The following is a 17,189-nucleotide window of genomic DNA, read 5'->3' on the forward strand; positions in this document are numbered from 1 at the left end:
ACAAGGCAAAGTGTTCATCTTATCGTCGGCATTTTGGGCACTGTGATTTGATAGTTTACCATATGAGAACAATGTCTTCCATGCTCCCTTCTCCTTTTAATCATTTCAGTGGTGGTGCTAGAATTCTCTCTTACCTTCCTTGTTACTGGAAGATTGTGGCAAAACACTATCCATGACCATAACTGATGATGTTTTGACTAGATTCCCATCTAGATATCCTGACTTCTTAATTTTAAAGCCATGTGGTTTTCAGTATGGTGAAAGACTTCTTACTCTGAAGGTTTGGCTGTTCTTTCCAGTGTATGTGTCATCTTCTCATGCTCCTGCTTAATACCAAGGGTGCATAGGAATACGAGAAGAGAAAGGTTTACGCCCTGCCCCTTTCCCTTGGATTTTAACAGCAGATTCTCTTAGGAATGTTGGTCACTAAATTGGGTCCAAACTGCCCCCCTCCTGATGTGATAATGAGAGATTTTGAGCTGAAAAAATTGGGAGACAAGGTTCCTCAATTTGGCCTGTTACCAGTTCCCCAGTATCTCTAATCCTGGCAACTTTCTTTATATTGAAAAGAGATGGTCTGAACTAATAGGGTTCATCCTGTCAGACTCTCGGGATGCTGTCACCGGCTCCCAGCTGGTTGCCCAGGAAAGTATAAAGACAAGGAAAAGTTTCTTGCTTTCCTTTTTTATTTCAATCTTTACAGAGAGAGGCTATAGACCCCAGCCTCTTGGATAATGGCGTTGTCCTGAGTGAATCTTCACACCCCCCCCCCCCAAATCTATCCCACTTCCTCATTCGTCGTTCTCATCATCTCCTCTACGGGGGCTGCTACATGCCCTCTGTCTTTGAACTCTTTGCTCTCCCACTTTTAAGGCTCGCCGGGTTCTGGGAGATGGAGTGTCTGGAATGCTTTCTAATGACAACGTGTCAGCCGGGTGTTGTTCTGGCTCTCCCATGATTTCCCAACTTTTCCCCTCATCTGCCTCTGAGCTGTGACTTTCCTCAAACCCATGTTGTAAATCTATACTGTCTTCTTCCTCCTCCCTGGAAGGGGCAGGATGGGGAGGCGGACTCCACCATTTCTCCTCTGCCCAGTCCCTAACACAGACACAGTGGCCACTCCTGGAGGACTCTCATGAGGCTCAGTAAAACTCTCTTCCCCACCACTTGTGCTTGGAGGAATAGATACCCCATTCCTTGCAGTGCTCGCTTGTGCTGCCTTAAACCACTTAGAAGCCATTTTACCATGTAAGCGGTATAAAGGTAATGGGACCCCTGACCATTAGGTCCAGTCGTGGCCGACTCTGGGGTTGCGACGCTCATCTCGCTTTATTGGCCGAGGGAGCCGGCGTACAGCTTCCAGGTCATGTGGCCAGCATGACTAAGCCGCTTCTGGCAAACCAGAGCAGCGCACGGAAACGCCGTTTACCTTTCCGCCGGAGCGGTACCTATTTATCTACTTTCACTGCGTGCTTTCAAACTGCTAGGTTGGCAGGAGCAGGGACCGAGCAACGGGAGCTCACCCCGTCATGGGGATTCAAACTGCTGACCTTCTGATCAGCAAGCCCTAGGCTCTATGGTTTAACTCACAGCGCCACCCATGTCCCTATGTAATCGGTGTATACGTAAACAAAGCAATGAGCTTGCTATCCTTTTTCATATTTGATGGAAGATGGGTGGGAGAAAGTTGAACTATTGGGCTTTATGGCACTCATTTGTGTACACTACAGTCACTCCTGCTATGCTGGATTGAGCCCCTCCAGCACCCACCCCCCAAATGAGATGGATCTTAATTCACGTTTTTCACCATGGTTGAAATTATATTTGGGGACAACGGTTAATTCTTCTTAAATGGATGGATCTTGCTGGATTGTGTGTGTAATAAAGGTGAGCCCACCAGTAGCATATGAATCAATGGTTAACTTGACCCAACAACGCCACACACACACACACACACACGGGGCAAACAAAACTCACTGCAGTCAACTGTAGATGACCACTCATATCTTGGGCCCCCAACCGCTCTCAGTGCCAAGGAAAACTGATAAAGGAATAGAAAGAGAACCTACCCACGTGACGCTGACACAAAAACCTTGCACATACACCATGTAAAACAATGAAACTTTACTACCTCCCTTCTTCCCCCTCTCTCCCCCAACTCTCTTCTCCCCCACCCTTGTATGCAGTATGCAATATTAAAGTCTCACTGATCTGCAGAAAGAACTTTAGAATCTGAAAATAGAGGTGATGTATGTACTTTGGTAACCCCAGGAAATATTCAATAAAAACATTTTTAAAATAATAATGGATGAATCTGTAAAATAGGGCTCAGTAAGTGATAGATGCAAATGTTTCATTCGAAATGAGGGATGTTCAGAAAATGAGGAGTTGGGGAGGAGTAGGAAGGTAGGGGATGAGAGAAGGCAAAAAAAAAAAAAAATGTGGAAAAATGCAAGATAGGAATAAGTGTCAGGAGAAGAGATTTAACTCCACTGATTGCTTTGTTGGTTTATCGAGCCTGAAAACTGCTTGGGGAATTCCACTTGGAATGCACTATGTTAATATAGAGCTAAGATAATTACCCCTTAGCTTTCTAAACAAGCCTCTGAAACTTGGCAATGTTGATTCCCTCTGTTTCTAGTTTCCCAACAACAGACACGTTTTGGTATTCGTTTCTGGAATATTTCTGACAGGTATCTGAGTGTGGCTTGCTTACTTTTACTCACAAAACATAAGTGCCCTTTTAAGGTAATGCAGTCAAACACTCAGATGAGTTACTTTGCACCTGGTTAGAATGACAGGATTGTCAGCCTGTACTTGTTCCGTCCGTGTGTGTGTGTGTGTGTAGAAAATAACCTGGGCAGAGTTGAATAGATTTTCATGCTGTTAATGACTTTGCATCTTTGTGTGACTTTTCTAAAACATAAACTACCCTTCTCAAACAGATGTACATCTGGAACTGGAGGAACGACTTGCCAAATTTATGAGGACCGAGGAAGCAATCATATATTCCTATGGATTTGCTACAATTGCCAGTGCTATTCCTGCCTATTCGAAACGAGGAGACATCGTTTTTGTGTACGTAATCTTCACTTTTTCTATATTACAGTGGACCCTCTGGATACAAACTTAATTTGTTCCGGGGGTCTGTTTGCACCCCAAAAATTATGTAAATAGAGACACGCTTCTGTGCATGCACAAGGCACGCAGAGCGTTTGTGCGCATGCATGCGGGGCGAAACCCGGAAGTATACACTTCTGGGTTTGCCGTGGCCAGATTCCGTATCCAGAGGGATACGTAAGTAGAGGTACATGGGACTTTCTGAAGAGGCTCCTTCAGAACCTCGGTAGTTTTTCTTGTCCTCTCTGTAAGATTGAGGTTCTTCATAGCAAAATGCACTTGTTTCTAGGTACCATGTTCCACAAAAGGTAATAATCTTAGAGCCAGTTTACACTCTCTGTCAAAAGAGGAATCCCTACCATCCTGGACTGTGTGTTCATGAGCAAGGAACATTGCAGTTGTTAGCAATTCCTGGAACTGCAGCACTTGGAGGTGGGGGGAGTGCCAGTGCAGATGTGGTTATTTTTATCCTATGACTTGCCTTGTTCACCTAATTTTCTTCCTTCAAATCAAATCAGAATCCTGTGTGTGATAGGGAACCCCACTACTACTACTACTACATCGTCTTCATCATAAAACAATAATTTTATTATTTATACCCGCCTATCTGGCTGGATTCCCCCAGCTATTCTGGGTGGCCTACAGCGCATTAAAAATGGTAAAACATTAGACATCAAAAATTTCCTGATACAGGCTTGCCTTCAGATGTCTTCTAAAAGTCAGATAGTTGTTTATTTCCTTGACATCTGATGGGAGGGCATTCCACAGGGCAGGTGGCACCACCAAGAAGGCCCTCTGCCTGCTCCCTGCAACCTCACTTGTCGCAATGAGGGAACCACCAGAAGGCCCTCAAAGCTGGACCTCAGTGTCCAGGCTGAATGATGGGGGTGGAGGCGCTCATTCAGGTCTACTGGACTGAGGCCATTTAGGGCTTTAATGGTCAGTACCAACACTTTGAATTGTGCTTGGAAATGTATTAGGAGCCAGTGAAGATGCTTTAGGACCTGTGTTATATGGTCTCGGCGGCCACTCCCAGTCACCAGTCTAGCTGCCTCATTCTGGATTAGTTGTAGTTTACCAGTCACCTTCAAAGGTTAACCCCATGCAGAGCACATTGCAGTAGATAATGTAGCAGGAGATAACCGGATAGAATCGGTTTAAACTAAAACAGAACTTATTCTTCCTGCTTGAACCACTTCAACTCAAACCCTTTTCAAACAAATTTGTCTTGGCGCTCTTAGAACAGTTGTGCATGTTTGAGGTTTGGTTGAGCCTTTGGGGAAGAGATTTCCAAACTGGGCTAGAGTACAGTAAGGTGGCCAGTGAACGTAAGCATTGTGTGCCTTCCTCGTACAGTCTCTACCAATGGCTTACAGATGCAAAACTGCTTGTAGAAAGAAGCCTATGAGCTGGGCTGTAGATGGGGGCATCTCATATACCTGATAGGGACAATCTCCCCTGTTGTAGTGACACTTTCCCCAGCTGTTGCAATCCACGAATAGTTGCCAGCCACTGCTGGCAACATCTGTGTACACCCAAGTTAACCATAGATATTTCTCTCAAAGGGACAACCTACAAGCTGTTGCTTCTGGTTACCAGCTCTTAGTGGGTTCTGTGGTCTGTTTTAGTGAACATGCATTATGAGCTATCAATCTCAATTGTTTAAAAATGAGATTAACTGGGACAGTTATAAAAGCGCTTTAATAGGCCTTCTCCTTGAAGAAGGGCTGAACGTGATTGTTAGGAAAGTGGTTATGCACAATTTTTCAGCACCAGTGTAGGATCGCTTATATGATCTTGTCATTTTCAAAGCTGTATCTTGATACCATTTTAAATGCCTATTAAGGGGTAGTTTTAATCGCTTATGAAATGCTTTCAAAATGACTACTTGGTTTTAACGATCAATTGCTGCTTCAGAATAAACTCTTTAAAAATTGCTAGCAGCTGTTGAAACGTTTTGTCAGTATCCCCCATAGGTTACAGCCAAGCAAAGAAATGCACTTGATGAGTGGTTGGAATGAATTTACTTAATGTCAGACAAAAATCTCCTCTAGAGCACTCTTACTGAGCTTGTGCTTGTTATGTGTTAGTTGATACTAACTGAAATCGTGTGTGTGCGTGTGTAAATCTCATTGAACTCAATGAGACATTCCCAGAGAAATGTGTCTGTAGCATACGTAGTCTGATTTCCCCCCCCTTTTCATTTTTCCCCCACGTAACCTATGAACTGAGTGAGTTCAATGGCTAGGAATTACCTAGCCCTGGCAGTTTTCCCCTTATTAATATACTAGCTTCCTTTAAGAAAATTATTAAAGGTGGCAAGCAAACTTTTTTAAAAAATGTAAAACAATGAATAAAAGAACATTAAAATAGCCTTTATGTTTAAAATTACAATTAAGAGATTATGAGCAGTGTAGTCAAATAACTAATTAAAGGAGGAATGCCTAAAGATGTCTGTGGTCCCCCTGCCCCAGCCCTAATGTCTTAGCTGCTCTTCAGAAGACAAGCTCAGTTTGTGCCTTTTTGGAAGGATGTGGTTATCTTGCCATCAGCTCAGAAAATTTTCTGTCCACATTTCAAACCCATGGAGCTAATCTCTGGGGTTAGGCAGATTCATATGGGTGGAGATAGTTGGTGCTCTGTTCCCAGGCCATATAGGGCTCTAAAGTTCAAAACCACGGAATCCTATCCAAAACTAATAAAAATGACAGAAAAAACAAACCATAAAACCCTGATACTGTTCCATCTTCACCAGGTACCAGTTTGTTGCTGGGCTCAATTTGAGGTGGTGACTATAGACTTACAGACTCTATTAACTGGAGTTTGAATTGAGTATAGAAACAAATAGGTAGACAGTTCAGATGATGCAGTATTGCAGTTTTATGCTGCAAACTGCTGTCTCCTGTCAGCGCTGGGCCAGAGGGATTGTGGTCTATTTGAAGTTTTTGCTCTGCTATCAAAGGCAGCCCTAACATAGTGTTACAATGATCGGCTAGAAGTGACTAGGATATGTCTGAGTCTGGTTTCCGAGATAAGGGCACAGCAGCTCCACTAGCCAGATCTGGCAAAAGGCAGCCGTAACCACTTCTGCTATCTGAACATCCTTAAGCAAGGCTTTACCTAAGAGCACTGCCAAGCTGCAAACCAGATTTCTTTTTTTAAGAGGAATGCCTCTCCCAAACCTCTTCCAGGCTGCCAGAACGTCCAGCTAGCAGCACCTATGCCTTGTCTGGATTAAGCTTCGGTTTGTTCACCTTAATCTACTGCAGAACTCACCAGTTTAGGAACTTCCATTGCATCAAAAGATGGAAATGAAAGCTAGTTTTGATCTGCATATAGATGATCTCTAGCCCAAATACCGGGATGATCTAGCTGTTTCATGTTCATGTTGAGAGACAAGATGAATCAGTGTGACACCCTGTATGCCAAAGGTGATGGGTTGGAGGAGTGATGCCACCTTCTGAAACTATCCTTTAAAGGATTTCTATATACTCTCATTTTGACTCAAGAAAATCACCATTTTAAAGTTCAAATCGGGGGAAATAAATACAGTAAATGGACAAAAGTACAAAGATTCACAAAATGTTTAGGAGTATTCGTCCCCCCAGAAAAAAGTACTCTGTATGTGTGTGTGTATTTTTACACCTTAGGGATCTTTTTGATTCATACAGAGGGATAGAAACATTTTAATAAACAAAATGATGTTAGTAACAGTTCCTTGTGAACACAGGAAAAACAAAATTGTTGGCTATTGATTGGGCAGCTCTCATACAGTGGCTGCATTCAAACATAACAAATTATGGTTTTATCATTATGTGAATGAGCCTCAGGCGCATTCATTTTCCTTTCTGTCACCAGTGAAGAAGATTGGAAGCTTCACATTTTAGTGTTGTAGCAAAACCTAGGGAAGCTGTCATGAATGTTAACTATGGTTTGCTAAAACAGGCAAAGAGGGAAACATTGTTCATGAAGCTGTCTTGTTTCAATAAACCATAGATAAAAATAACACAGTTAAACGGCAATTGGAAATAGAAGCAAAAGTCCCCAGTCAAACTTGCAAAAATATACCACCTGCCTGATAATAAGTGTTGGAAATGTAAAGAGAGTGAAGGAACATTCTTTCACCTCTGGTGGACCTGCCCTAAAGTGAAGGCGTTCTGGGAAATGATCTATAATGAACTGAAAAAGGTATTTAAGTATACCTTCACAAAGAAACCAGAGGCCTTTCTTTGGGGTATTGTCGGCCAAGGGGTGGTAAAGAAGGACCGGACATTTTTTATGTATGCAACAACAGCAGCAAGGATACTTCTTGCAAAGCACTGGAAAAATCAAGATCTACCCACACTGGAAGAATGGCAGATGCAACTGATGGACTACATGGAACTGGCTGAGATGACCGGCAGAATTCGTGACCTGGGTGAGGAGAGGATGGAGGAGGACTGGAAGAAATTCAAGATTTATCTACAAAAATATTGTAATTTGAGTGAATGTTAAGCAGGATGCTAGATCATAAATAATTGAGCACCACTAAATTAGATGATTCAGGATGACAAGTGAGATTGAGAAAATATAAACTTTTTTGAGAATTACAAGATTATAGATAAACAGATGGGACATAAGAATGCAAACAAGATGATAAATTGCTGGCAAAAAGTTATAACGATGAAAGTGGGAGTGGGAGATGTGAGGGAGTCCAAAGAAGATGTGAAATTATGTTAAGACATATGTTACATTGTTTATTATATCTATTTGTATTTTAAATCCCAATAAATATTTAAAAAAAAAAAAAAAGGAAATAGAAGCAAAAGCATGTCATCTCCTTGTGGCCATTTCAGAGAGAGAAGAATGCAAGAGCCCCGTCATGTGACGATATTGCTAATCGAATGCAGTCTTGCTGTCCACTTCTGTAGCTGGAGGTGGTTGAGGCTGCTCATGTGGTCAAAAAAGCATATTGTGTAGCAGTTCATGAAAAGTACATTATGGAGAGAAATCAGATTTCAAAAAGGCAGCTCATGCTAAGAGTGAACTGACACAATTCTGTGTATTTACAGTGATGAAGCAGCCTGCTTTGCTATCCAGAAAGGCTTACAGGCATCCAGAAGCAACATTAAGTTTTTTAAACATAATGATATGGCTGACCTTGAGCATCTACTCAAAGAGCAGGAGATTGAAGATCAGAAGGTACGGTATTTTTGAAGTCATTAACGTGTTGTAGGGTGTATTTTTAAGCTAACATATTTTGATGCCTTCATTGCTCATTATTTATCTTCTAGTCCATTCTGAAAATGAAGTGTTGTGTATCTTTTGAAGTAGGTTTGGCAGCTGTGTTTCATTTATTCAGATAGCCGTGCTTGGTGTCTGCAACTTTCACTTAACTTTTGAAAAATCTACAGATGGAACTGTAAGATATGCAGTTCACCCACTTTTTATTTTTTTAAAAAATAACTCAAAATAACCAGAACACACACCACCGCAATATCAGTGCAGTGTAAAAAATACTTCCATTTTGTTTCACAACCACACTGTAAGCACCATTTTTGTATTAAAGTAGTATCAAAACAGAGCCATGCACATTTCTTTATACATCAACATTTGTGTTAAAGGCTCGGAGTTAATAGCATTAAGCCTTTATCCTGGCTGCAGAGCTTACTGGCTATAAAGAATGCTTAACCACAAAGTATCGTATTGTTAAAAATGTGTTTAAGGGCATTGATTTCTGCTGGCATAAGCTCAAGCTTTTCTTCTATACATTCTGTCAACTTTTGATGGCATTTTAATAGTAACTTAAGTGAGATTATCTCATAACAAGCATCTGTTAAGAAGCGTTCATACGAAACTTTCGTTTCTCTACAGAACCCTCGTAAAGCTCGTGTAACCCGGCGCTTTATCGTGGTTGAGGGTTTGTATGTTAACGCTGGAGATATTTGTCCTCTTCCGGAATTGGTGAGTAGGTAGTTTTTGTCAATAAGTATTTTCCCTACCAGTCATTATGTGCTATGTGAAGAATGAACAGAAAAATACTAGACTGTTTAGTGATGTGTGTGTTTGACCTAAACCACTGAGCCTCTTGGGCTTGCTGATCAGAATGTTGGCGGTTCGAATCTGCACAACAGGGTGAGCTCCTGTTGCTCTGTCCCAGCTCCTGCCTACCTAGCAGTTCGAAAGCATGCCAGTGCGAGTAGATAAATAGGTACCACCGTGGCAGGAAGGTAAACGGCATTTCCGTGTGCTCTGGTTTCCGTCACAGTGTTCAGTTGAGCCAGAAGCGGTTTAGTCATGCTGGCCACATGACCCAGAAAGCTGCCTGCGGACAAACGCTGGCTCTCTTGGCCTGAAAGTGAGATGAGCACCACAACCCCATAGTTGCCTTTGACTGGACTTAACTGCTCGGGGTCCTTTACCTTTACCTTAGATAGGGATTGAGGGCTTCACCCCTTATATATGAGGACACTTGGCTGGTGCAGGGGTCAGAAGAATGGGATGCAGCAATTTCGAGGCAGGAGACAATATTCTCACACTGGCAATGAGGCGTGTTATATTGGTGCTGCTGCGTTCTGCCTAGTTGTGCATTGATAACTTTCATTAGTGGTGCTATAACTGGGGAAAGTTTTGTTACAATGCATTTGGGCAATTTCTCAGTAAGAAGGCTTTCTATTTGTTCCTTCAAGGAAGTCTGTTCCTACTCCCAAAGTTTTAATGGTACTAGTTCTGTATTTCGATATTTCACCGTACACACACCTTGAACTCCCAAAAGTCCAGCTACTCAGTGAGGCACCAGTGCACAGAAAATTATATCCTGTGCATAATCAGGCTAAATATGTTCCATATCTTACAACAATGTCAAGGAATTAAAGTGCATAGAGGTTTGCATTTTTAGAATGAAGTTGACTGAACAACAATCTGATTGAACACTTGACAACTTGTGCATGAATCTGGTTTCTTGTCCTGAGCACTCGATAATCTTGTGCTGTCTTGTGTCACTTGCAATTGAATAAATATGTAGGTGAAATTGAAATACAAATACAAAGTGAGGTTATTTTTGGAAGAAAGTCTTTCCTTCGGAGTGCTGGGAGAACATGGACGAGGAGTTACAGAACATTTTGGAATAAATGTAAGTTCATGCCTTTCTTTGTGCCAAAAGGAAGAAACAACCTTTGATATACTTGTCATGTTTATAGCAGTGGCTTAGCAGCCATTATATGCAAATTCTGTGCATGGCAATCTTGTCTCTTGCATAATCCCTTAAATATTAGCTTTGCAAAAAAAATTTAAATATAGGCGGGATTATTACTAGCAACAAATACGTAAAGCATCTTCAAGTTATCAAAATCATTGTCCTTTTAAAACAACCTACTGTGACTTACCCAGTTTGCAGGTTTTTTTGGTTACTGCTTTGCCTTTTCTGAATTTGTCAAGAATCTGCTTTGGGAACGGACAAATGAATGGGTGAATTTTCTGATATGAAAGAACATACTTAACACAAAGTATGCATCCGTATACATGCATGATGCAAATTAACACATAACTTTATATAAATCCTTCAGAACATTTTACAAATTACTGGCTAGGATTCACTTGTAGTGTCCTCTACATGTCCAAGAACTGTTTAGCCACAAAGAGGTAAAGAGCTCATAAAGTAGAACTTGGAAAGATGCAAGGAGCTAATCTTGGAAGGGAAAAAAATCCTGCTCCCTGTTCATCTTTTGAATCCTAGAGCATTTTTCTTCCAGATGAGTTGTGTCATTGTAATCATTCTGGAAAGTGCATGTAGAAATTTACATTAATATTGACACTCGGGTCAAATGCGTTAACTGAATGTATTCCAGAGTTAAGTTGAGAGCTGCTTCAGATCCACTTTGCTCTTTTAGATCTCAGTGGATAAAAACAGGAAAACTTAAATTGTGGATACAGTGGTACCTTGGTTCCCAAACAGCTTAGTTGCCAAACAAATCGGCTCCCAAATGCCACAAACCCAGAAGTAAGTGTTTCAGTTTGCGAACATTTTTCGGAAGCAGAATGTCCAACGCAGCTTCAACGGACACCCGAAACGGATTAAGTTCAAGAACCAAGGCACCACTGTACTTTGTAGGATATCCACTGACACCAGAAATTTGCATTGAGTGCCACTTTAATAATTTCTCTTGTATTTTGCTGTCAGTCGTTCTCTACATGAATTTAAAGAGTTTGTGTCTTTATTAATTATGGGCACGTTTGGAAGAGTTAAATAATTCGGAAAGCTAGTCTAACCTTTCTACAGCTATATGGCTGGTTACCAAACATGCTGTTTTTAACTAACTCTTGTGTTGCCCTGTTTGTGCAACAGATGGATGACATTGATCTTATAAGTGCAAACATGGAAAACTCGCTGGCTTCTATTGGAGGGTTTTGCTGCGGGCGATCCTTTGTTATTGATCACCAGGTAGGTGCAAAAACCAGAAATGCATGATATGTTGTATGTTTTGGAGTTCCAGTAGAATACTGTGACCAAGGCAGGTATTGGACAGAGTGGAGTCACACTTGGCCAGTCTGGCAGATGTTGGTAGGCTGGTGGGAGCATCTCCTCTTCATGTTGTCAGTTGGGAATAACACCATCTTGTTCATCTTCCAATATTATATATGCTATCAAATGCCAACACTGCCCTTCAGCTCTCTATATTGGACAAACAGGACAAACTTTATGCCAAAGGCTAAATGGGCATAAATTTGACATCAGGAATCATAAAACAGAGAAACCAGTAGGTGAACACTTCAATCTCCCAGGACATTGTATACAAGATCTTAAAGTAGCTGTCTTATTGGAAAAGAATTTTAGAAATACACTTGAAAGAGAAGTTGCTGAATTACAACTCCTTACCAAACTAAAACTATGGAGAGACCTGGTCTGAATAGAGATACTGGATTCATGTCCCATTATATACACTAAAGCTAGTTTTGGTCATCTATCCCTTTAAAAATCCCTTTCCCTTCCCTGTGGAACCAACTGCCATAACAGTCATCAACAGTTATAAGGTTGAAGTGACCTTCAGATTATCTGACAAAGTGTGTATTATACACGAAAGCTCATACCTTGAAAGCTTATATGTAGTTGATTTTTAAGGTGCCACTGGAATTACTAAAAGATTTTTTCATCTTTCATCTTGTTATTTATTATGACCATCCAAGGGAGCCGCAGCAAACAATGAGCATCAGCAGCTATTGCTGCGGAATGGGGCAAAGGTTTCACTGGATGCAGCTGAATTGGTGCCCAGTATACATAAAGCTGTATGCCGGCTTCCTCAGCCAGTAAAGTGAGATGAGCGTCACAATGCCAGAGTCGTCCACGACTGGACCTAATGGTCAGGGGTCCCTTTACCTTTACCTATATGATATCAAGTGACAGAATAATTTGGCTACAAGGAAATTTCATCCACAGTATGATTGTTTTCCACCTATTCACTTTGGCACCCTCTTTGCAAAATTTAACAATTCCAAAATACAGACGAGCTTTCACTTTTGCAAGATTGAATATACTGCCTTCGGCTGTACTTGAGGGTCAGTTTTGAAAAATCCTGCTGGGGAAACAATTATGTCCTTGTGGAGAGGGCAGTATTGAGTCAGTGGCTCATGTGCTTCTGTCTTGCACTCATTATATAAAGATTTGAGGAGTGAGGTTATTGCCCCTCTATTATTGTCCATGTTGGGTCGCTCAACCACTGCTACTGTGTCCTTTCTTTTAGCAGATCAAGATGATCAGGTGACAGCAAAAACTGCAATGTTTTTAGTGGGAGCAATAAGATTAAGATCTATTCTTTGATGTAAACCTCAAAAATGTATTTTGTATAGTTAAGTTTTTACCTCTTATCTTAAGTACAGTTTATTTTATTGCTATGCTTAGTGGTTGATGCAAATAAAGATACTTCTGATTCTGAGAGCCAGTTAACTTGCTCCACTTCTGAACTGATGGCCTCTTGATCACAGAGTCATCAAGGCAGCATGTGGCTAAAAGCACCTTCCCGAATTGAAGTCTTGCATGTTGATAGTGACAGTAGAATCCAGGCTGTCTGCTCACAGTACTACTGTTACTGCTTTCAAACTTAAGAATGATAACTTGGTGAGATGGATGTTGGTCCACTGTGCTGTGTTGCCCACATGTAGCTGTTGGAAATAATCTCAGATTAGGTCTTTGGAACAAGGGCAGACTAAGCATCCAGATAAATTCCAACTTGTTTACCAATGAATTATCTATATAAAGTGTGGTCACTCCATGCTGTTTTTTCTTTCCAGAGATTATCTGGACAAGGGTACTGCTTTTCAGCCTCTCTGCCTCCTCTCCTAGCTGCTGCCGCCATTGAGGGCCTCAATATCATGGAGGAAAACCCAGGTATCTTTTTTTAAAAGAGCAGAAAACTGTTTAGCATAAACTGCCAGCAAAGTTTTGAACTGCCAGACTTGTGAGATGGATTTAACTTCCTATTCTTGTGAGAGATTGCTCATAGGTTCACTGTAGAAATTCCAGTTCACATTTTGATATGCTTGTTAGTTGACTCAGCCCTTCTTTTTAAATGATGCCTAGGTTATCTGAAGAATAGTTGTCCTATATCACCTAGTGCATAGTGCAATAGGAAAGTTTGTAGTTTTTTGAGAGTGGTGAAATCCTAAGAAATCTTTCCAGGCTAGTTGAATGGGCCACAAATGATATAAGTGATTTGTTCTATTAAAAGTGTGGCGAGTGGCGCTGTGGTCTAAAGCACTAAGCCTAGGGCTTGCCGATCGGAAGGTCGGTGGTTCGAATCCCCACGACAGGGTGAGCTCCTGTTGCTCGGTCCCTGTTCCTGCCAACCTAGCAGTTCGAAAGCATGTCAAAGTGCAAATAGATAAATAGGTACCGCGTCGGCAGGAAGGTAAATGGCGTTTCTGTGCGCTGCTCTGGTTCTCCAGAATTGGCTTAGTCATGCTGGCCACATGACCTGGAAGCTGTACGCCAGCTCCCTTGGCCAATAAAGCAAAATGAGCGCCGCAAGTCCGCGACTGGACCTAATGGTCAGGAGTCCCTTTACCTTTAAGCAAGGGATGAGGGAGATCCTTCAGATCCATCAGTGTGGTGTTTATTCTTTCTCTTCTGCTGCTGCCATGAGTTTTTATTTTTTGGAATAAAGAGATACACATATAAATATAAAAGAAAAATAAATGGCAATAGCAATGGCTACCAGGAAAGAGTCTTCTCTCTAGTCGAGAAGTCACTCGGAATGTGCCAGAAAAAGGCAAATTCAGCGTTGGAAAGCCTTGCGAAGGGAATTGAAAACAGCTAGTAGCATAATGGCATCATGTAAATCTCAGAATGGCCAAATCTATTTCATTGTGCACAATTCCAGTTGTACTGGATTACAGTTGGAAAAGGTGTAGGAAAAATGACAGCAGAATTAATTGAGTGGCTAGGGATTAGAGCACCTCTCAGCCTTGCCTCCTCCACTGGCTTATGTTGTTCTCCCTCCAGGAAAGAGAATTTCTCCTTTAGAGGCCTGAACTATTTTGCCACCATCCTTCACTTCTGTTTACCCAGAAGTTGAGATAAGAGAAAGCCTTTTTGCTCTCTATCAGTTCTCCAGCTCTGCCTTTGAGAGAAGTTCATTCATTCATGAGCTTGACTTAAAAGAGGCAAAAATGCCCCACTGTTGACCATGTGGTCTTCTTCTGTTCTACGGTGCCTGTTGTCTGTTCCCCGTGGTCTAAGGTAGCATGGGGGCCCCATGTTTGTGTCGCTAAGCATTTAGTTTCTGTGTATAATTCCCTGTAACCTCTTGAGTGGTAGAAGCGCAGATTTGTAGAAGTGGCAACTCCAGCACAAGACTTAAAAAGCTGTTTATATTTATCCTGCTCAGTTTTAGATACCCCAACTTAAAACTGTTTTGTCTAGGCATTTTTCAGATTTTACGACAAAAATGCAAGCGAATACACCAGGCTTTACAAGGGTAAGTGAATGCTTTGCCTTCTTACTTTGAACTCCACGTTGAACGGAAAATGCCTCCTAAAAAAGCCATAGTTTTCGAAACATCCTATACCATATTATCCAGGAGTAATCCCTAGTGAGTGGAATAGGGCTTGCTTCTGAATAGGCATATGTGATGGGACGATGAGCTGCTTGTGTGTAAAATCCTAGTCCCTCAGAGTTTGGTCAAGTTTGCAAACCTCTGTCTGTAACGGAGCCCCTTAAACATGGCTCCGTCAGTCGCTGGCAGATTCCGACAGTGGTTGCTTTCGGAATCGCTTCCAACATAAAAGCTCCTTAACGGAAACACGTCTTCTGGACTCTCTGCGTGACAGTTTCCGGCGAGGAGTGGGTGTCCCTACAGGAGGTCCTGAAACCTCCCCACTGTTTTCGCTGGAAGTGTCTCTGAGCCATCCCTCCAGCTCCCTTTCCCTCAGCTCAGCTCCTCTCCCCCTACTGGTTCCCTCTTCAGCTGCTGAGTCTCTCCCAACCTGTGTGAGCCCTTTCACTTCCCTTCCTTCCGATGGCAGTTCCCTGACATCCACCTCCCCTCCAGGGCCCCCTTCATCCCCTCTCGCCCCCTCCTCTACGGGCGGTGAGGAGGCAAAACCCCGGAATGAACTTCCTTCATCTTCCGATGTCCCGAACACTTCTCTCCACCTGTTGCGGTTCCTGGTCTCGAAGTACTCCTCCTCCTCAGAGTCCATCTCCCCTTCCCCTTCCGATTCCGAGAATCCTTCCAACTCCTCCTCCTCATCGGTGGTCCCAAAGTATTCCCTCCGGAACCTCTCCACAGGCTGAGGTTTCCTTGGGAACCTTTGATGGAACGTTTCTATCAATACCTCGTCATTGATATCTTCTGCCATTACCCAAGTGTTTTCTGACTCCGGTTCTCCTTCCCACGCTACCAAATACTCCACCTGATCCCCCTTCCATCTGGCGTCGAGGATTTCTGCCACATGGCTGCTGCATTCCCTTTCTTCTATGACCGGTCCCCGAGTGGCCATCCCTTCTCGTCCCCCCTCATACGGTGACAGTAACGACCTGTGAAATACTGGGTGCAGTTTCATGTGGTTGGGTAACCGGAGCCTGAAAGCCACTGGGTTGACCTGTTGAATGACCTCAAAGGGACCCAATCTCCTGGGTCTTAATTTCTTACAACCTCCTTTGAACGGCAACCCTTGGGTTGACAGCCACACCCTATCTCCCACCCTTATGGTTTCACCTTCCCTTCGGTTCTTGTCTGCCTGCCTCTTGTATTCTTCCTTCGCCCTTTCTAAGTTGAGTTGGAGCTGACGATGGATTGCTTCCATTTCTTCTACAAAATGCTCGGCTGCCGGGACACCCCATCTCTCCCCTTCTCCCCCTGGGAAAGCCCTGGGATGACACCCATAATTAGCCAAGAAGGGGCTCATCCCTGTGGACACATTCTCGGCATTGTTGTAGGCAAATTCCGCCAGCGCCAACTTTTCTACCCAGTCATTCTCTCTGTCATTGACATAACACCTCAGGTATTGCTGGAGGACCCCGTTTGCTCTTTCCGCCTGCCCGTTGGTTTCAGGGTGCCGGGCAGTCGAAAAGTTGACCTCCACCTGCAGTAAGCTCATGAGCTTCCTCCAGAACCTGGAAGTAAATTGTTTTCCTCGGTCTGAGACCACCCTCAATGGCACCCCGTGCAACCTAAAAATGTGTTCTACAAATAACTTCGCTGTCTCTTCCGCCGTGACTGCATGCGAGCAGGCTACAAAGTGGCACATCTTTGTTAGTAGGTCTACCACCACCATGATGGCTGTTTTCCCCTTGGACTTCGGCAGATCAGTCATAAAATCTATCGACACTGCCTCCCAAGGTCGTTCTGGGGTTGGTAAGGGTTCTAATAGCCCCGCCGGTGCCCGCCTCTCCCCTTTGGCTCGCTGGCATTGCTCACACCCTCTTACATACTCCCGTACATCTTCCCTCACCTTAGGCCACCAAAATTCCCTGGTGACCAACCACATGGTTTTGTGTTGTCCAAAATGCCCCGCCGTGGGGCTGTCGTGCAACTGCTTGAGTACCCTCCCCCTTAAGTCTCCTTCAGGGATATACAGTGCCCCTTTGTAATACA

At 42.9% G+C, this 17,189-nt stretch overlaps 1 protein-coding gene across 1 annotated transcript in view; it reads left to right on the plus strand.

Annotated features, from left to right (window-relative positions):
• Positions 1 to 17,189, plus strand: part of SPTLC1 (serine palmitoyltransferase long chain base subunit 1) — a 42,919-nt gene that overhangs the window by 14,929 nt on the left and 10,801 nt on the right. Inside the window, exons 6-12 of the mRNA XM_080972846.1 lie at positions 2,946 to 3,078; positions 8,172 to 8,301; positions 8,974 to 9,063; positions 10,124 to 10,231; positions 11,444 to 11,539; positions 13,384 to 13,480; positions 15,014 to 15,068. Of these exons, the coding sequence (XP_080828972.1) occupies positions 2,946 to 3,078; positions 8,172 to 8,301; positions 8,974 to 9,063; positions 10,124 to 10,231; positions 11,444 to 11,539; positions 13,384 to 13,480; positions 15,014 to 15,068 (709 nt within the window). The remainder of the gene's footprint in view (positions 1 to 2,945; positions 3,079 to 8,171; positions 8,302 to 8,973; positions 9,064 to 10,123; positions 10,232 to 11,443; positions 11,540 to 13,383; positions 13,481 to 15,013; positions 15,069 to 17,189) is intronic.

This window comes from Podarcis pityusensis (genome assembly GCF_964106645.2).
Source record: "Podarcis pityusensis genome assembly, chromosome: 11".
In the NCBI taxonomy this organism is placed as follows: domain Eukaryota; kingdom Metazoa; phylum Chordata; class Lepidosauria; order Squamata; family Lacertidae; genus Podarcis; species Podarcis pityusensis.